Raw genomic sequence first — 21519 nt, forward strand, 5'->3', positions numbered from 1 at the left:
AAGAGATCTCTAGCGACTGCTTCACCAGGGTCGTTTGAAGCATAGAGGGAAACACTACTTACGTGTTTGAGCCCGTTGTGTTCATTCCAAACCCTCTTCTCTCTCTCCGTCATCCAACATCACCAAATCACCTCTGGAAGGTTCAGTGGGCACTGTACTGATGCTCAGTGTGGAGTCAACCTGGTGTAAGTAAGAACCCAGGTTCTGGAGTCAGACCGTGGTGTCAATCTCGGCCCTTCCAGCAGCTGCTTCTGTGACCTGGGTGCTTTCTAAACCTAGTGTCATAGTTTGCAAAATGGGAACAGTAACAGTTTGAGCCTCACAGAACTGTAGTGAGGATGATGAATTGCAATGATTTAAGTAAAGCATTTCACACAGTATCTGGCCACAAATGAAAAACTCAACAAATATTATCTATTATGATGCTATCTGCATTGGACATATGTGTCTAATAGCTCCTTGTTTCCTAAAATAAAGTTTATTTCTTTATGCCTAAAAAGGTAATAGATATTAGGGTGCTTGGGTGGCTCAGTTGGTTAAGCATCCAACTTCGGCTCGGGTCATGACTCACAGTTCGTGGGTTTGAGCCCTATGTTGGGTTCTGTGCTGACAGCTCAGAGCTTGGAGCCTGCTTTGGATTCTGTGACTCCCACTCTCTCTGCCCCTCCCCTGCTTGTGCTCTCTCTCTTTCTCTTTTTCAAAAATAAATAAATATGAAATAGTCAATAGATATTCATCATAGGGAAAATTTAAAACAAAATAACATTCAGCACAAAGAATAAAATGGAAGTCATATGTAATCCTATTCCCTGGGTTTTGGTAGGTTTTTTGTATGAATGTATGTGAATGCATATATTTATATAACCAAATTAGAATCATAATGTATAGATGACTTTACATTCTGCTATACTGAATTGTTAATAAAAACGTGGCATGGAGATAGGGCTCCCGGGCAGCTCAGTCAGTTAGGCTAGTGTCCAACACTTGATTTCCCCTCAGGTCATGATCTCACAGTTCACGAGTTTAAGCCCTGTGTAGGGCTCCATGCTGACAGTGAGGATCCTGCTTGGGATTCTCTCTCTCTCTCTCTCTCTCTCTCTCTCTCTCTCTCCCTTACCTGCTCATGCGTGCTCTCTCTCTTTCTGTAAATAAATAAATAACTTGAAAAAAAAAAGTGGCATAGGAAACCCTGGGATAAAATACAGGTTCTACAACATTATTTAAAAAATTTTTTTCTTTTTAACGTTTATTTATTTTTGAGAGACAGAGAGAGACAGAGTGTGGGCAGGGGAGGGGCAGAGAGAGAGAGAGAAAGACACAGAATCTGAAGAGGCTCCAGGCTCTGAGCCGTCAGCACAGAGCCCGACGTGGGGCTCGAACTCATAAGCCGCGAGATCATGACCTGAGCCGAAGTTGGACGCTCAACCGACTGAGCCACCCAGGCACCCCTACAACATTATTTTAATGATTGCATAGTTCACATTCATAAATCTTACTTATTGGCAAAGATAAATATGAGAAATATGGCCCCTGTCTTCAAGGAGCTTATCATTGGGCATTTGGGAACAGCATCCCATTCTATAGATATAACATTTAGACATTCTCATAGCACTGGTAATTTAGACTTCCAGTATTTCTCTATTATACGTTATATAAGTGAAGGGCCTATTAATATCTATTTGTTCACTACTATGGGAATTTTCATCTTATGAATTCCAGTTTTAGGCATGGAATTACCATGTTGAACATTATGCACCTTTTTAAAGAGATTTTGATTTAAAAATATCTTTGAATCAAATACTCCAAGTATTTGAGGGTGCCCGCATCCTCATATCCTTACCAACCTGGGGATAAATACATTTTTGTCACTGCTAATTTGAGAGACAAAAATTATCTTGTTTTCATGCGAATTTATTACACAAATGTATGTATTTAAAAAATATGTTTGGCCACTAGCAATATTGCAAATATAAAGTGTGCAGCAACATTTCAAAAAGTGCAATTAGGTTTAGATGAGAAGTTTGTTTTCTCACCCCATTCCCTCCCCACCCCCCCCCGCCCCCCCGCCCCGGGTTAGCATGTGCCTAACACCGATGGATGGGGGCAAAGACTTTGCTTCCTCAGCATATAGAACAATGCCTGGCACATAGCAGGTACTCAATACATATTTATTAAATGAATGGGAAGTTTCCTGAATTCCATAATAAACATTTTCTATGGATACATAAGCACCTAGATGCATACTTTTTATATTATTAATAGAAATGGGAACTTACCTGGGGTGCCTGGGTGGCTCAGTTGGTTGAGCATCTGACTTCAGCTCAGGTATGATCTCGCTGGTCCCAATTTCAACTCCCACGTTGGGCTCTGTGCTGACAGCTCAGAGCCTGAGGCCTGTTTCAGATTCTGTGTCTTCCTCTCTCTTTTTCACTGCCCCTCCCCTGTGCACACTCTCTCTCTGTCTCTCTCTCTCAAAAGAGAGAGGTGCCCATTAAAGGGGCACCTGGGTGGCTCAGTCGGTTAACCAGCTGACTTCAGCTCAGGTCATGATCTTACGGTTTGTGAGTTTGAGCCCCACATTGGGCTCTGTGCTGACAGCTTGGAGCCTGGAGCCTGTTTCAGATTCTGTGTCTCCCTCTCTCTCTGTTCCTTCCCCACTCGCACTCTGTCTCTCTCTCAAAATAAATAAAGATGAAAAAAAATAAAAAAAAAACATTAAAAAAAACCCCAGGAACTTACCAAAACCAGTCTTTTTATGTACCTTTGATATTTTTTAATTTAAATTATTTAGACTTGTTCCATTTTTTTTTTAAAAATGCCACATAATATCATCATTTAGTTAACAGACTCCCTATTGATGAAACATTGTTACTTTCTGTATGGAGCTATTATTTATGAAGCACTTTGTATTTCTCTTTTAGGAATTGTTCATATTGTTTACTAATGTTTCTATAAACTTTGTCTATAAGCTTTTAGGAGCTCTCTGTATATTCAGGATAGTAAAGCTCTATTTATAAGGTATGCTATACACATTTTCCTAATTTTCTAAGGCCTTATAATGTTCTTTGTAGCATTTTTTATGTAAATAGAGCTTTTCATGAAATTAAATCTATCCAAATTTTTAGAAATATGTATTTTCTGTATATTTATGGGGGGGGCTTTTTACACCTACATAAACATTCATTAATATTTTCCCCTTAAATACACTTTCATGTCTATTTGATATTTCATTTATGTGGAATTTAATTAACAATATGGTGTGAGGTAGGAATCTTTTTCTAGCAGTTTTTATTACCCCCGTTCATTTATTTGAAAAGTCTTTAGCTCCACTGATCCAAATACTTTCAATTACACATTAATTAATTATACTTTAATTTCTTGGGCTTCTGTGTCTTACATTCCGTTTCATTGATCATTCTATTTTTTTGGCCCTTTAACAATAATTTAAAATTATTTTGTCTTTATATTTTGAGATCTTTTTGATAGTATGAGTTTCTTTCCATTAAATTAACTTTTTTTGGAATATTCTCACTAGCTTTTCTCTTTCAGAGACACATTAGAATATGACTGAACATGAATATGTGATTGGAGATATAGAATCGAGATTATGTTTGGAATTGCAGTGTTGTAAATTACAGATCTTCCCTCATTTATACGTACTGATAAACCCATTTTTTAAAAAAGTATTTTTTAAAAAATGTTTATTTTTGACAGAGAGAGAGAGACAGAGCATGATCAGGGGAGGGGCAGAGAGAAAGGGAGACACAGAATCTGAAGCAGGCTCCAGGCTCTGAGCTGTCAGCACAGAGCCCGATGCGGGGCTCGAACTCACGGACCATAAGATCATGATCTGAGCTGAAGTTGGACGCTCAACCGACTGAGCCACCCAGGCGCCCCCTCCCAATAAACACATTTTAAGTTGAAAATATCATAAGTGAAAAATGCACGTAATACATATAATCTGCGGAACATCATAGCTTCGTCTAGCGTACCTTAAATGTGCTCAAACACTCACAGCAGCTGGCAACTGGAGAAATCATCTACCATAAAGCCTATTCTATAATAAAATGTTCAAAATCTCATGTAATTTATTACATATGCTGGACACGAACAACAGGATGGTTGTACGTGTATTGGTTGTCAACCCTGGTGACTGTATGGCTGAGCTGCCCAACATCACGGGAGAGCATCTTACAACCTATCGCCAGCCCAGGAAAAGATCAAACCTCCAACTACAGTTTCTAACGAATGCGTACTGCTTTCTCGCCATGGTAAGCTTGAACAATCATAGGTCGACCCGTCAGAAATCAGGCACCATCTGTAATCAGGGAGAAGTGACATTTTTATAATGTTGAACCTTCTTTCCTCAGTTTGTTTAGTTACTTTGTGCCCGCTGACATTTTGTCGTTTTTAAAAATCCAGACCTTATATCTTCAGTATTAAACTTATTCTTGGGTAATGGAATCTATTTATACCATGAAGTGTTCTAAAAGGCCATTTCTAGCAATATAGAAAATATTGATTTTTATATGCTTACTTTTAAACTAACCCTCTTAATTCTATTAGTTTCTTATCGTTTCTGATATTTCTCATTAGAAAGTATAATCTGCAAACACTGATAATTTCCTCATTTTTAATACTTGATTTCCTTTTCTTATATTAACGCATGCACTGATTGAGGTGATAGAAGCTGACAGTTTGACCTCCCTTTGATTTTAATGGGAATGACTACAGATTTCGCCGTTACATTTCATATTGGTTGTTGGTTTGATGTAGATGTTCTTTATCATGTGAAGGGAATTCTTTAATTCTAGTTCCCAATGGCAGAGGATAATGAATTTTATCAGATGCCTTTTTGGCATCCACTAAGATGAGACAGGCTCTTTTGACCTATTAATTGCATTCCAAGAATCAACTTTATTTAGTCATGGTTTACAGCTGGGTTTAACTTGCTAATCTTTAATTTAGGAATTTCTGATTATTCATTAGAAAGATTAGGCTATAATTTACCCTACTTTTTGATGTTTTGTTATTCTAGCTTTGAAATATGAATTGAGAAGCTGCTTTTTTCCCCCCTGTGTTATTCAACAGCTTAAATAGTGAGTCATTTTCTCCCTTCACTTGCAGTCACTCCAGGCACCCCATGCTCACTGGCCCTGCTAGTTCTTTTTGTTTGTTTGTTTATTCTGAGAGAGTGAGAGCAAGAGCGAGAGCAAGAGAGAGGGAGAGAGGGAGAGCGAATGTGAGCAGGGGATGGGCAGAGGGAGAAGAGATGGAGAGAATCCCAAGCAGGCTTCACCCTCTGAGCACAGAGCCCTATGGGGGGCTCAACCCCACGAACTGTGAGGTCATGACCTGAGCTGAAATCAAGAGTTGGATGCTTAACTGACCGACCCACCCAGGTGCCCGGCCCTGCCGGTTCTTCTAAAACTTTCCATCCGCTGCCAATGCCTCTTGATGGACTCCTACTCATTTCCTAGGACACAACACAGCCATCAACACTTTTATACAGACTTGCCCCACCACTCCCTTCATGTTACCAAGTGCCTTTATTCCAGCACTAATCCTACTATAATTTACTCATCTATTAACCTACTTTTCCCATCAGATTTTGAGCTTCTGGAAGCAGGGACAGCCATGGATGCATTTAAAAAAGAAATTTCTGAATCTCCAGGGCTTATCCCAGGACCTGGCACACAGCATGTGCTTAATAACTCCTTGTTACATGAATACACCCATGATACATTTTGCTTCAAATGTTGCCAGTGAAAAAATTTCAAAGAGGTATGTGTATGCTCCTTTGCTTTTCTTTGACAATAAAATAGAGATAATAATCACTCACTGCCATTCTGACACTTAGCAGAGCGCTGTGCTGGGAGAATGGATGTGAAAGAATAAAGGATAAAGTCAAAGAATTAAGTACAAAAATACACAAGAGCTTTCAGACCGTCTTTGATAATAAAAGGTAACGTGCACTGAGCATTTACTATGTTCCAGGTACGGAATTATCAAATTTATTTCTCATAACAGCCCAATGAGGTAGATATTATTGTCTCAATTTTACATGTGAGCGAACCAAATTTTAGAGAGCTTACATGATTTGTCTGAGGTCAAACAACGGGCACGCCTGCAGCCAGAACCTTAATTCAGACTTTCCGAATTCAGGGTCCACTCTGCAGAAGATGCCCTATCTGGACTCATCAGTAAAGACAACGTGCTCCACTTACATGAGAAAAGAGACAAATGATAAGCAAAGGGCGAAGATTTAGTCAAATTCTCCACTTCCTCAGTTTACCTTTGTTTAGTGCACAACAGAGAAAAACAAAAAACAGATTATTGAGAGTATCTACCCGATTGCCTTTGCTATCATTTGCCTCTCTTCTGATGAAAGGGGGCTAGCCATCGAGTAAGGTTCCCTTTACTTTTTAGTTTATGCTACAATGCTGCTTTCTCCCCAAAGGACATACGCTGGACCGTGGGATCATGGACCACCTTTCTTTTTCCCTCTATGAAGGGGACAAGACAGGCAAGAGGAGACAACTTTCCTTAATTATTTAAGTAATTAAGTTCTTGGATTCTTTTTTTTTTTTTAATTTTTTTTTTTTAACGTTTATTTATTTTGGAGACAGAGACAAAGCATGAACGGGGGAGGGTCAGAGAGAGAGGGAGACACAGAATCCGAAACAGGCTCCAGGCTCCGAGCTGTCAGCACAGAGCCCGACGTGGGGCTTGAACTCATGAACCATGAAACCATGACCTGAGCCGAAGTCAGCCGCTCAACCGACTGAGCCACCCAGGCGCCCCAAGTTCCTGGATTCTTAAGCTCATGACGTTGAGCTATAGGTGAGTGACTGTGACCTATAATCTGAAATGAGACAGATTTCAGGGTTCTCCCCACCCCCAAAGCGGAGGCACCGTAGAAGGGCTAAAAGCAGAGCACGGAGAGGACTTTAGCGCTTTACTGTGGACATCTCCAACCTCGCTTGCTTGCTCCCCACTCCAGGCTGCGACCCCAGCGTGAGTGACAGGAGTGGGGAGAGGTGTTCAGGAGATTAAAGGCCCAAGTCACCAGAGGATGCCGTCTCGCAAGAATATTTAGACATTTTCCACTTGGCAGTCATTAATATTCTCCGGCAAACAATAAGCAGAAAACCTGTTCAAAAAGGCTCCCTCTTCAGATCTTGGTACCCTGGAAGATAAAGTGAATGCTAGGGTTTTGTTTTGAAATTAAATATTCATTGGCTTGGGTTACAGCCACTTACAGTTCTTGAGAATAAAACCGAATTTTTCCTTTGTTTGAAAACAACGACAGTCATTTCACTTTTAAGAATCAATTTCCGTACTGCGTCAGTCAGGGTAACGCATGGTGTGATTCTTGTAATAGAACAGTCACTACTTAGAATTGAATACAGAATGGCTCCAAGGATTTCATCGCTGGTGCCTGGGCATTTCGACATCACAGAAATCCTGAAGCCAGAAGCAGCCATGGACTAGAGGAGAGACTTGGGAATTGGATCCTGGGCACCCTTCCAGCCTCTGGGTGAGCTCTTGGCTCTATTAGTCGATAGCCGCTCCATAACATTGCGGACTTTCAGTTTCCTAGACTGTAAAGTGGACCGCATTCTTTCTTCATGCGGGTTGCATAAAGATTTAGAGATAGGAGTTGGAAAATGGGTGACACACAGTAGGAACACAAGAATGGCAGCCATCATTCATATTTTAACATAAATACTGAGAACAAGTCACTAAATGGCTTAAAAGCCATGGAGATCTTTTTTTTTTTTTTTTTTAACCTGTCAGGCACTGTTGCTCGCATTTGCCTTGAATTGAAACACCTTTTAAAAGCTTTCAAAGCTTTGAAGGTTGATTTCAATGAAATCAGTTTTTATTCGAGGCGTTTCTCCTACTGTCATTCTGAGTAAAACAAAAAAACACTTACTGTCAAAACAACAAGGGCTTGCTCTCAAGCACAAAATGAAAGCAGATATATCTGCCTGATTTATTTTGGCATCCGCCTACCAGTTAAATAGGACACCTTTTAATTTGCCACTTCTTTAGGATTCATTTAGATTGGAAAGGTAAAGCACCAGTGCTTGGGTTCAGGTAAACTTGAACTAGTTGGACTAAAAGGTGTATTCTTTACCTCTCAGATATGTACCCTTTCAAAAGGGCCAATTAAAGAAAAAACTGTGTATTTAGCAACATAAGATGGTAACATCTAATGGGGTTTTCTTTTTACTTTAAACTGGAGGAACTTAGAAATCTACCTTATTACCAAAGATCAACTAGAGGTCTGGGAAAGAAAGTCAAAGCTGTCAATGAGTTTATGCAGAACTATTAAAAAAAGTGAATTTTTTTTTTTTTAACAATTAAAAACAACTATGAGTAAAGAGACTCAGAAGTCAAGTCTCAACTCTACCATTTGCTGGCTGGAAGTTATTCAATCTCTCTGTGTCTTTTTTAATCTATAAGTTGGGGAATATATCTACCCATTTGTTAAGGAAATTACCTGGGGCAATGGACAAAAAGCTTATAGCACCTGCTGGGCACATAATTGTGAGCCACAGCTATCATTCACAAGAGCCTGTATAATATTTTCTAGCCATTTGATCCAGGAGTGAGCATTTCTTACTGTATGAAAGTTGTGTCTTCTATATGCCCCAAATTTATTTTGCTGGAATTTCAGCCCATTCCTTCATTGTCTCAGTGTGGCAATAACATCTGTTTAATACTTTCTGTGTAACGAGGTCATACGAGGGCACGTGGGTCTGCAATTATTAACATAACCATTCCTAAACAGAGGTGTTACTTTTTGTCATGTCAATGATCTAACTGCAATCTGTGATCTGGCTGATCAACTAATTTAGATGTAAAATGAAATGAGAATCTCACACATATATACACATACATACATACACACGCATAAACATTGATATGCACACATAAACATTTTCTGTTCTTTAATACACATACAAGTCAAGGTCCAGCTCCAAACCTGAGTTTTGTCTTATGTTGTCTCATGTTTGTTGATGTGGACTGCATGGGGGAATGTGAAGAAAGATAAATGCTTCCTCTTTGGATCTCTTAAAGCAGACGACCTTACACTGAACTACGCAAACTCTTTGAAGGTGTCGATGAACCTTGGTTTTCAAACCGAGAGTTTATCAGGCTTTTTTTTTTTTAAGGGGGAGACACAACTTACAGACCTAGTCGTGGGGTCTTTCCCAATTTTTTGACTACACACTCCTCTCTCTTCGCTGCGACTGCTTCTCCAAGCATACAAGTGCCTGAAGTAAAGTGAGGATGAGCTGATCTAACTCCTCAATGAAGCTTTCCTCCTCTTTCCGCCAGGAAAACAGAGGCCTTTGCCTGGTCAGATGGATGCTTAGATAGAAGCAGTTTTGTCTTCCAATCCTTCGTCTGAGTATCCAGTAGAAACTTGCAGAATAAAACCAGGCTAAGCTGTTGTTCTCAAACATGTTTATTTGTTAACAGTTATACATGGCGTGTTACAGAAATTAATGGAAAATTTCTAAAAATTTCACTGTTGCTGAATGTATTGTACATAAAGTTAAAAATAATGTGTCCATATATGTTAACAAACTGTCATCTGAGGTAAAGTTAAAGTAGGTCTAGAAATGTACTGAAACAGTCACTTTCTCTTTCTCATCTTTATTAAAAAAATATGTGTCAGAACGCAGAAATTGAAATAAACCAAACCCACAGAGTAAACATTTTTTTTTTTTTTAAAAGAAGGTGCCCGGTACATGACAGGATGGGGTTTCAGGAGACACTGGGATGAGGACGAATTATAAAAAAAGTCTCGCGGCATGGAAAGATTGTAGAGCTACGGGGCATGGGGACAGAAGGACAGGTGGCGTTTCCCTGGTTTCAAAATTTAAAGTGACAAATTTAGTGCTAGTGAAGGATGAGGAATTAACAGTTGTACACACGGATTTTCTATCGGTCTAACCGGAACTGGGCAGACTCTCCAGGGCCTTTTGGTTTTGGCTCCTCGGCTCTTATTTGGAAATTCCACTGTATTCTTGGGATAGGATATGGTGGTTCTGAGCTCACCAACCAGTGCTTGTTAAAAAACAGAATTCTGCCAATGACAACGTGGATGGCAGTTTAAAATCTTGACCTTATTTCCCTCACTGCAATGCATCACATGGGCCTCTTTGTTAAGTTCAGAGCCAGTTACACTTTGGGTCACATTCAGTGAATGATGACAGGTCCACTGGGCTGTCACTCCCTGCTATGGAATGAACTCCAGAAGGTGTAACTGAAACAGCAACACTGGCCAGGCTGGCGTTCACTTTGAACGTGTCACAGGCAGCCCAAAGCATCAGTGTAATGGCGTCGTGCTTCAAGGCAAAGTCAAGACAGCCATATTGAGGGAGAAGATATAGCACCACTTGTTAGAATCAGAATCATGGACAACGGAGCAATTGAAGCCATTTCCCCCATGGGAACTGCCTAGTGTATCAAATCCCCAGGAAACAGGATTGAACCGGTTTTAAGACGACTCTCATGGTGATCAGACCTTTCCCATTTTCCCCTTTGTGTGAAAGGATTATTTAATTATAAAATGGACGTGCATTCCTGGAGAAACCATGTGGACCGATAGGTGACAGTTATGGGGGGAGGGGGGTAAACGGCCCTTTTCGCTTTTCTGGTTCTTTGGACCTTCCACATTAGGATGACGTTGACATATATTCTGTACGGACATTTGGTCAGTTTACCTAAGTGGGAAAAAATTACGTTCCAGCCATCTGTCAGTGTCAAATTTGGGCCTCGAGCAGTGACAATTACCTTGATTTTCGATTTTCTCTTTGTGAGCCAAGTATTACCTTCTTTCAAATCACTTTTGTTTCTGTTCATATGAAGAACCAAGATACACAGGTACTGAAGTCAATCATATCAATGCCAATTCTACTTCCCAAGGTTTAAAACCAAGTAATGATAGTTAACCCCAAATCCAGTTAACCGCATGGTCCTCTAAAGTTTTCTCCTTAGTGTTAAACCACTAAATTCAACATACTGGAACATCGGGAAAACACACTTGACCTGTAGCACAATTCTCTGTAGGGCAAAAATAGAGAGATTCTTTATGAAAATCATGTGCTAAATGTATGAACTGAACACTGTACTTTTTGTCTCATCAATGTAAAAAAAGGAAGCTTAAACTCTTCTGTTTCACATACAAACAGTTCAATGATCTCTATGGGGGTCGGTGGGCGTGAAGAGATGGGAGGGAGTTTCAGAATCTAAAGGACAGGCCTTCAAAATGTGAGCATTGTCTTGTGTTCTCCACCGAGGGCGAGTGTTCTTGTGGAAGGGCTGGAGTAGACGGTGGGGTCACGTGCTCCCTTCTTGCTCACTAGCTATGGATTGGCCAACTGCTCTGCCACCTGTCCCTGAACTCCAGCTTTCCCCCATCTGCTCCACATAACATCTGGAGAGGGAGCCCCATCCATCAAGTTTGTCACATCCTGCACTCAATCTGCTACCTTCTCTACAGTGTAATGGCATTATTAAAAAGCATTTTCATTAACATTTATATTTACAAAAAAAAAAAAACTGGCATTTTTTTTTTATTAGAACTCCTTAAAGCCATTTCCCTTAAATATTTAAAGAGTTTAATGGTAAGGTTTTTTTTTTTTTTCAAGTTATAAAATAAAAATCCCATTTGAATTTTCTGATGTACAAAAAGAGATAGCGATGAACAGTTGTGATCCTGGAATCAGTTTGTTATTCCGAATATTCGTGTCACCATTGTTCCATTAGAAAGTCGGTTTTAAGATCCAAAACCGCATAACCAGGATTGTACCAGAATTATTTGGCAAATGACTTTTCTTTGAAAATGGCACGTGGAGAAGACACTTGTCTGCATAGCATCACAGCAGCAAGATATCGGAAAAATAAAAAATATCATTTTATTGTACTTAAGAGTTTAGAGCTTCTTAGAAAACCAGATGCATTTTTTCGTCTTTCTCATCAATGGGATTCCGACGTCCTTTCCTACTCGCAGAATGAAGATTTGAACCGAAAGCCGTCTGTCTTCACCAGAGTGCAGAAGAGCTAAAGGGGTGTTTTGGCAACATTCTTGATCATAATCAACCACTTATCCGTCTTGTGATTTTCAAGTGAATTCCTTTCATATGAGGCTTTTCTTTTCCAGTTAGATTTCCTCACCCATATCTAAAAAAAGTCAGAAGCGATACAAAAATCTTTACACCCATTAATTTTTAAACATGACCAAGGAAAGGGGACAGAATGGCAGACCAGGCCCTGTGGAGTGATGAAAATACATCATCATACGTCAAAAGGCAAAGGGATGACGATACTGTTGTCACAAGGACATCTTGCTCATGTCTAAAAGAAGTCAGTGCCAACCCTGCTGTCACTCTCTGAGGCCTGTAACTCCACATTTGATGTCTTTACAGTGGCCAACAGGTTGAGAAATAAAAAGAGAATTATGATTTTGCGTACTGGGTCATCTTAAACCCATGCTGAGAGAGCTCAGAATATTTGTCAGGTAAGCATTGGCTTGATTTGAGATTTAATGTTGGGTATGATTTTTTATACTTTTGTGTGTTTTTTTTTCCTCTTGTGCTGCCATAGTTATCTGCCATTGTTGCCATGAATTCCTAGTTCCCTCTTCCAAATGAGTTCTGTTGGGCAGTCGTGAATTTCTTCATGGGATGAGGTGAGGTGAAAGAATACAAGAGAGCCTGTCACGATGCCGATTTCCATGCCAGTCTTGAAGCACCTGCCATGAGCCCACATCGATGCTATTTCTTAGGTCTGTTGATCTGTGCATAGAGATGCTCCAGCTCCTATGGACAGAAGGACAAAGTGAGACCTGCTCTTTTCCAGTTAGGATTTCCTGACACAGCTTGGGAAAGAGGGTTTGGGATGAGAACAGAAAGATGACAGTTTATGATGGATGACCTTAGGTACGTTTTGGATTATTTGATCATGACGCATGTCATTTTGGCAACTTTGTTTAATCACTAAGAATAACTACTCACCCAGGTCTGTCCTTGGTTTTCAAGCTGAGACTGGTTCCCCATTAGGGGAAAAGGAAGGTATAGCAGAGAGAGCTGGACGACCTGTGTGAGGTGGGCAAGATACTTATCCTTGCTGAGCCTCACTTTTCCCAACCATTACATAGGAATAATACTGTTTATCCTACAGGGTTCTTGAGAGAATTCGAGATAATCTATATGTAAAGCGTCCAAGCACAGCGCTTGGCAGGAAGAGGTCTTCAGAAAATAACAATCATCAAGAGTCGAGTTGAAAATTTTCCAACATAGTTTTATGAATGTCTACTTGAAACCACTGAAATTCTATTTCAAACTGTCTTTGGTTTCTGCAGGCAGTGAGGACTGAGTACGCTTTTGAGCAGGAAAAACAGCGATTATGCCTTTAGCTCTTAGTGAAGAGCTTCTGGGACTCATTTCCACTAAATCTCCTGCTTCAGGGTTGACCAGTCATCCGCCTGCACCCTGGAACTGGCTGTCCTGAGACACACACAGGGATTTTGACCTGTATGTGACAAAGCAAACCTTCAGTCCAAAGGCATATGGGAAATGGTGTTTAGCCTTGTTGACACTACCTGAGACTTCATGTTGAGACGGCCCGGGGTGCACTGGCCAAGCAGATCAGATCAAGACACTGGTCTTAGGCATATATAGGCCCTTCCTTTACACTTGACCTTTTGCTGTCCACTCTTGGATATTTGCGCCAGAGTTAAAAGGAAACAGTGACATCTTAATTCTGTCATATTTCTATATTAGCCTGCCTGTTGCCATGTGGGTATAGATCCTTTCTATTTGCTTATTTTCTTCAACCATCAGATTGAACTGATATTCTGGGAGCCCTGGCTATGCGTCTGGCACCATGCTAGGTATCTTTAAGTACAGTGTCTTTTTAGCTTATCACAACAGACTTGTAAAGCAGATGTTTTATCTGTTTTGCAAATGGGAAATCATGTACAAAGCAGTGAAGCAATTTTCCATGCTCCTACAGCTAGGGAAGTTTGGAACGTGAGACCTGAAAGTAGGGTCCAGTGCTTTTTCTAGGCTACTACAACAACTGCCGTGGAAAAAAAAAAAAAGAGAGAGAGAGAGAGAGAAAAGACCAGTCCTTCAATCTGTAGTGTTGTAGAGTGCTTCGCGGTTTACAAAGCACCCTCCTGTCTTATTTTATCTGCTTAACTGTCCTGGGAGTGGCTTTTCTTCTTTCCATCTCATTTTGCAGATAAAATCTGAAGGTCATAGAAGTGGCATGATCTCAAGGTCATCGAGCTGTACCTCATGCATTTAATAGATCACATTGCTTGCTTTTATTGTACGGTGGGAATGGACTAGGAGATAATTTTGTCCAGATCCATCATTTTATAGGTGAAGAATGTGAATCCTAGAGAAGGGAGCTTTTGTTTCCCTAGAATCACAAAGTTACTTAGAAACCACATCCTGAACAGAATCCAGGACTCCTGCTGTCAAATCTAAGATGTCTTCTTCTAGACCTCACTACGTCTGTATTCTTCCAGGAAAAAGCATCCGTCTATCCTTTGAGACCCCCTATTCTATAACAGGAGAGAATACCAATTTGTCCCTCCATGCTTCCCACCCATGGGACTTCATACTGCCCTTAGAAACATACAGAGTAAGTGTAATCTTTCTCCCAAATGTCTCATGACAGAAAACAGGGAAGCCCATTATTCCATATCCTACCTCTGGGTTACTGCTTGCTAAGTTCTTCTGCTATTTTACACGTGTGGACCCAGCACAGTAGGTGCTCAATGAATGAATTTGTTGGATTAATGAATGACTATGATACAGCTTCTACTCTCTCCTCTGTGCTGATCACTTTGTCCTAAATACAGTCCAGTTTGGCTTAATTCTCTCAAACTCTCAAACTCTAACCCAGCAAAATGTATAGCAAGAGGATTTGTTATGCACCTCATCTCTTCCCTACCAATGCCTTGAAATGTTTCAAATACCTACTGCAAGGCTAACCATGCAACCTTACCATGTTTGTGTTTTGGGGGTGGGCGGGGTGGAGCAAAGGGAGAAGTAGTGAAGTCAAGTACAAGTTCTGGGGAAAAGACATGTCCCGTCTATGCTGGGCTATAGGATGTATCTTCATCATTCCTGGGTAGAACTTCTCTGCCCACTCTTCTTTTTGGATATCCTAAGAACTCAGGCCGCCTTGATCTCACCCTACAATTTGCTCTATTCTAATTTTGGAAACTAATTTATTCAACAGAGAATGACACCTAAAAACAGAAGAAGACAGCAGGCTCAGACAGGGTAATTAATGCCACACTGCATTAACTTTCTGCAGCTGAGATAAATATTCACCCATCTCCTGCTTGCCGGAATTTAGTTTCAAATACCCATCACAACAGTGGTAAGGACTGCAGTCAACTCTCAATTATCCCCACTAATGAAGGGGAGCAGTGGTGTGGAAAACCCCAAGCAGCAGATAATCCCAAAGTCTGACACTGTGATGCATTATAGGTTTTGGCAATAGCTTTAACTTCCTTGTTACAGAATCTTAGACTGTCAGAGCTGGAGGGGAGTAAGAAATCATTTGATCCAGAAATTTCTGACCTGGCTTCTGGCAAGGTCATGATGGGGTCTTCAGGCTATTTTCAATATTCCAAAAGCCTAAGTGGAATCATACATTAACATAGCACACCATTGATATTTTTTGTTTTCTTTTGGCAGATCTGACCACATCTCTGCCCTCCTTCAAAGGCTCCCCAGTCACCCACAGGGTAGGGTCAAAGCTCCTTAGCTGGGCACACGAGACCCATTTGTCTCTTAGTCCATTAGAGCTAATAAATGCCCCTTCCAGACTGTGAATCAAAACCCAACCTTCAGGTCACGTAAATCATGGTTTTTTTGTTTTTTGTTTTTAAATGTCTTTATGCCTCTGCCAGAATGATCTTTCTGCAATGGATTTGGTCATGCCATTCTCCTGCTCAAAACAATCCTCCTGACTCCTTATTACCCCAAAGAAAATGCAAACCCCTCAGGATGGCACCTTTCCAATATGGCTCCACCTTCTTATCCAGCCTCATCTATTTCCATTCTCCCTCTTATGCCCCACCTTCTGCTCTTCTGGTCACCCTGGTCACATGACAGGATTTTCCCATCTCTGAGACTCTGCTTGGGCAGTTTCTTCTGCCGTTGGGGCCTCTCTTTGTCCTACAATGGGAGTTTCTACTTTCAGACCCAGCTCCAGTAGAAAGACTTTCTGGACTCTGCAGGTGACATGGGCCACTCTGCTCCCACTCAGAATTTGGGCACAGTGGAGCTCACTGTGTAGAACATACTAGAAGATAACATGATGCAGTGCGGACAGAGGTCTATACAGGTCACGGCAGGGGACTAGGACTGCAGGACTCTGTGCGGGTTACTTTACCCCTGATTTCCAGTTTCTTCATTAGTAAAATGAGCCTAGAAATCCTCTCTGTGAGAGGTGCGGTGAGGATCGAAGGAGGAAATATACATTGATTGCCTAGCAGAAAGCCTGACACGTAAGAGATACTCCAAAAAGGTTAGGTCCCTCTTGCCTGGGGATGTGGTTTTATCCCTCCTTTGTAGAAGGTAGTTTTAGGCCTCACAATCACCTGTAGGTGGCTTCTCCTTCAGAGCACATAGGAGCCACTGTAACGGGGCTCTGTTAGGAAATCTAATAATGGCACTGGACTAGCCCAGGGAAATTGTGCAGAAAGAATGTGGGGTTAAATCTATAGAATCTGGGTGCAGGGTCCCGTGGAGAAGACACTTCCACATGTTTGCAGACGATGCCCCGTACGAATTATGTGTTCATGTACAGTAGCCATGGAGAATCACAGAATTAGGGTGATAAGAGCTTATGTTTACAGAAACATATACAGTCTGCAAAGACTTCCTTAGCTCGCAGACACCATCTCACTTGGGCTTCATAGTGAGGCTGTCCCCTGGATATTCCTATCTCTACTCATAGCGAAGAAGCAAGTTTCTCAGACCTTGGGGACTCACCCAAGGTCATTCAGGCAGCACGGGCAGAGCTGGGATAGAACCAGGTTTATTTGTTTGCTTGTTTTTTAGCTTTTTTTTTTTTAAATTGCAATTAAATATGCATAGCAAAGCATTTGCCATTTGAATCATTTTTAAGTGTGCAACTCAGTGGCATTAATTATGCCTGCAGCGGTGTACAACTCTGTCATCACCCCAAACAGACTGCACCTACTAAGCAGTCTCCCATAGCCCCAAGCCCTGGTAACCTCTGATCTGCTCTCCATTTCTGTGAGTTCACCTATTCTCATCTTAAAATCAACTTCACTGAGGTGTAGTTTGTAGACAATGAAATGTTCCTATTTTACGTGTACAGTCGGAGGAGTCCTGAAAAACATATCCACCGGTGTGGCCCTCGTCACCCCGATCAAGCTACAGAACTTCCGCAACCTTCCCTGTGTCCTTTTCAGTCAACGCCTCTCTCCAGTGCCAGCCACCTGCACTGATCTGCTTGTGACCACTATCAACAGATTTGTCTTTTTCTAGAGTTTCATGGAAACGGACTCAAGTATCCTTATGCCCACTGTCCTCTCCAGTACCACGTGCTCCCTCTTGTAGAAGGTCAAAGTAAGAACGGCTCGTGGCCTGACACCTCTCGCCTACAGGGAGAAGCTGAGGCCTCAGGCTTGAGGGTTGTTTTTCCTGAAGTTTCGGAAACAGAGGAGAGCAGCCCAGGGTGCGGTCTCTCATTTCTGTGTCTGCTTCCTCACTTCCCCCAGTTGGCCGCCCCATTTTGGCTTGAGGTTTCCTATCCCGCCTTATGATGAGCCCCTTTCTGAAGCCACCTAAACTATGCTTAGTCCTTTGCACCCATTTAATTTTTATTAAGTTTATTTTCGGAAACCTTTTTTAGCTACGTCTACCAAAGGATACGTCCCTTGAAAAAATTATGGGTGGAGAGAAGACAGGGCATGCTGAGAAAGGTGGTCTTAGAGGAGAGGTCAATGTGCACCATGCAATCAGCTTGCTGAGCAAGCCCGTCTATGTCTGGGGTCAAGCCAGGGGTCGGACCGGAGCCAGACAGGAGCTAAAGCTTGAGCCCCTCAGCACCACCCTGCTGAGGCAATAACCAGCCCCAACACTGGGGCCCAGCTAAGTGGGGTTTTTACATTTCCTGGCTTTGCAAATGAAAAAGGTGGTGGTAGCCAGGGAGTGGAAATGAGGCTGAAATGAATCAAGTCCTATCTGAAGACATGAATAGAATCATTAAAAATGCATGGGTTTTAGAGCCAGAAAGACCCTAGCAATCCTAACTTCCTGTATGAACTTAGGCAAGCATTTTACCTGGGCCTCAGTTTCTTCATCTGTAAAATGGGGCTTGTAACATCTACCTCAAGGGATTGTAACAAGTAACAAATGAGCTCAGATAACATAAAATGTTTTAACAAATGCTGGGAGTCTTTGAACAAAAAGGAAAAAGAAAACCCCACAAAGTTTTCTGATCACTTTCAGGCTGCATGTTTGCCTTTCAGGGTAGAAAAGTCTTTAAAATACAGGATGGATTTAAGACAAATACCTCAGAGATGGACACTGCTGCTCAAATGCACTTGCTCCCTGGGATCTTGAGATGTTGCAACACACTTGGTGAATTCCAGAGATGCAAAATCTGAGTTGGGGGGGGGTTGTCCACAAACATTTTGATCAATTCTACATTTCTCCAACAATGATGGACACAAATTATCTGCTTTGCACACGTACATCATCTTTCTTGCTGTTGTCACAAAGTAGATGAAGACGCAGAGGTTGTTGATACCAATTCTCTGCCATGAGCAGAGGGTCCTGTCCAGAGTAAAGTCCTGGTCATCAGGAGAGGGTACTGGATCTCAGGCCAATAGTCTCTGGGAACCCTAATAAAGTCAGCATATTCAAGGGGCTTCAGTCCTGTCCTTTGTTAGAATAAGGCAGCCTGGGGGAGGGGTGCTGTTAAAGATCTTATGTGAGGAGTGGGTCTTCCATCCCCTGACTGGGTGAGACAGACAAGTTAGAAGGTTCTAGAATGTCAGCTGGAAGGATATGGGAATTGTTTTACAGAAGAGAAGACCAAAGGTCAGAAATGAAGCCATCTACCTCAAGTCACACAGCTGTTAAGTCAAAAAGAAGCTGCTAAAAACCCATGTGGTCCTGGTGGGGTTGAGAGCTCTCGAGCTATATAATGTGGATGTAGGTTCAAATCCTAGCCCCATTATGTGTAAATCTTGTGATTTCAGCAAGCCATTAACCTGTCTACTTGTCTTACTTGTCATATCTGTGAAATGGGAATAATAAAAATACTTAAGAGGGTGACCTTGAGGATTGAATTAGGTGATGTTTCTGGAAGGGTTATAAACACGCTAGTAATTTTGAAATATATTTTATTAGTAGTAGTAAATGAAAGGCACGGTGATTACCTTCTGCAGAGTGATTCTAGAGACAGTGAGTGGGATCTAAATCAGAGGTCGGCAAACCATAGCCCGTTGGCCAATTTTGATGGCTGCCTGTTTTTAATAATTAATTTGATAAAGTATTTTAAATAAAGTATTATTGGCACTCAGCCACATTCGTTCCTTTATGCATTATCCCTTGTTGTTTTCTTTCTCTAACAGTAGAGTGGACTTGTTGTGACAGAGACCTGGCCCACAAAGCATAAATGTTTAATTTTTTTTTAATGTTTGTTTATTTCTGAGACAGAGACAGAGCATGAGTGGAGGAGGGGCAGAGAGAGACAGAGACACAGAATCCAAAGCAGGCTCCAGGCTCTGAGCTGTCAGCACAGAACCCAAGGCGGGGCTCGAACTCACAAATCGTGAGATCATGACCTGAGCCGAAATCGGATGCCTAACCGACTGAGCCACCCAGGCGCCCCAAAGCATAAACGTTTATAGAGTTTGCTGACCTCTGGTCTAAACGATCAACATATTCTACTTGTGCCCATCCCTTCAGTGGCTTGGACCCATATCGAAATCTTGCTGTTTAGTCTGGTTTTCTCTTTTGATCTCCAGATTCTTGAATCCAGCAGCCTCCTGCATCTCTACTTGGCTGTCTCATGGGCATCTCAAGTTCAACTCAAGTTCCAAAGTAAACCCACCCTCTCTCTGCTCAAGCATGCTGTCCTGTCTAGTTCCCCAAATTAGGAATGCGGGGGTTGTCCTTGGTTATGTCCTTGTCCTCACCTCCCACTTCCCTTCAGTCTTAACGGTCTCCTGATTTTGTCTTTTAAATATTTCTGGGCACCCAGCCCACCTCTCTACCCTGGCCGACATGGTCCTCAGAGGGGCCCTTCCCATCTCCTAACTGCATGACTCCAACGCCTTGGGGTTGGACTTGCCTCTGACTGTTATGTCCAAGAGACAGACAGATTATTTTCTGTTTTATATGGTTCTTTGGTTTAAGGCTCTGTTGTTTCATTGTATTTAAAAACAGAATAATAACAATAATTCCAAATACATGTATTCTACTTCCAAAGCTGACAAAGCACTTTCATGGTCATGATTATTGATGCTGGGGCAGCCTGGGGAAGGAGCTGTTATAACTAATTACCCATATTTATCCACGTGAGGGACCAGGATACAAAGGGGTTACGTGCTTGCCTAAGGTCACCAGCTTTGAAACCATAATCCAGACCTAAGTCCCTGACTCTATGCACTTCTTTCTTTCTTCTTACAAAGCTTGTGTTTTTATTTTTTTATTTTTTTAAAAGATTCTTCCACCTAAAGCATCTGAAGTTCAGCTTTCTTTTCCCTTGAACACTAGAAATCCATGAGGTAGTATTTTACATGTCTTGGATTCCCACTATGAAGATCAGTATTAAAAACATGACAACGACTTATTATTTATGGCAATATCTATTGTTACTAAGGGAGACAGACCAAACAATTCCCCATTGTTACAGATGCAACTTCGATTTGACAGCTGGGAAAGTCTGATAGGCAGTTTATTTACTTAGCCATTTAACCAAATAAATGTTTTCATTTTCCTTTCATCTCCTCAAAAGCTAACATTTCGCCCTTAAAACTGCTCCAGAAACACATCAGTGAAGTATAAATTACCTGCCATTCCCACACCAGCCATTACAATATTATTTTGGTTCTTTTTCTTTTTCCCCCCACTGTTGACCCAGTCTTTCAAAGACACGGGATTGTCCCAGACGGGAGGGTAAGGGGAAAAATGAAATAACTGAAGATATTTCCCTTTATTGCTAAAACAGAACTGGTGTTTGAGATTGGTACTGAAGCTTCCACCTGCGAGGGCTGAGTCCGTTTGTTCTCTCTTATTATGGTGTGACGGTGTGATATGGCTTTCACTTGTTAACAGATGTTACCCCCACCTACTAAGAACCGTGTGGGTATTTCTAATCAGAAGCAGCTGGAGATAAAATGCAAGGGTGATAAGAAGGACAAGACTCCTCCTTTCCAACTGTACAAAAACAGAGGGGAAAATAGAGCCACGGATGTAACTTTCT

The 21519-nt window shown here is 41.4% G+C and overlaps 1 protein-coding gene across 8 annotated transcripts in view; it reads right to left on the minus strand.

The window, feature by feature from the left end:
- Positions 1–11630: 11630 nt before the first annotated feature.
- DAB1 (DAB adaptor protein 1) overlaps positions 11631–21519 on the minus strand; it is a 406170-nt gene continuing 396281 nt past the window's right edge. For all 8 annotated transcript variants that reach the window (XM_042997380.1, XM_042997379.1, XM_042997376.1 and 5 more), the window contains one exon: positions 11631–12842. Coding sequence is in view for 1 of the 8 variants with exons in the window: in XM_042997377.1 (XP_042853311.1) it covers positions 12798–12842 (45 nt within the window). In the remaining 7 variants the exon portion in view is untranslated. The remainder of the gene's footprint in view (positions 12843–21519) is intronic.

Source organism: Panthera tigris, chromosome C1, assembly GCF_018350195.1.
Source record: "Panthera tigris isolate Pti1 chromosome C1, P.tigris_Pti1_mat1.1, whole genome shotgun sequence".
Classification (NCBI taxonomy): Eukaryota; Metazoa; Chordata; class Mammalia; order Carnivora; family Felidae; genus Panthera; species Panthera tigris.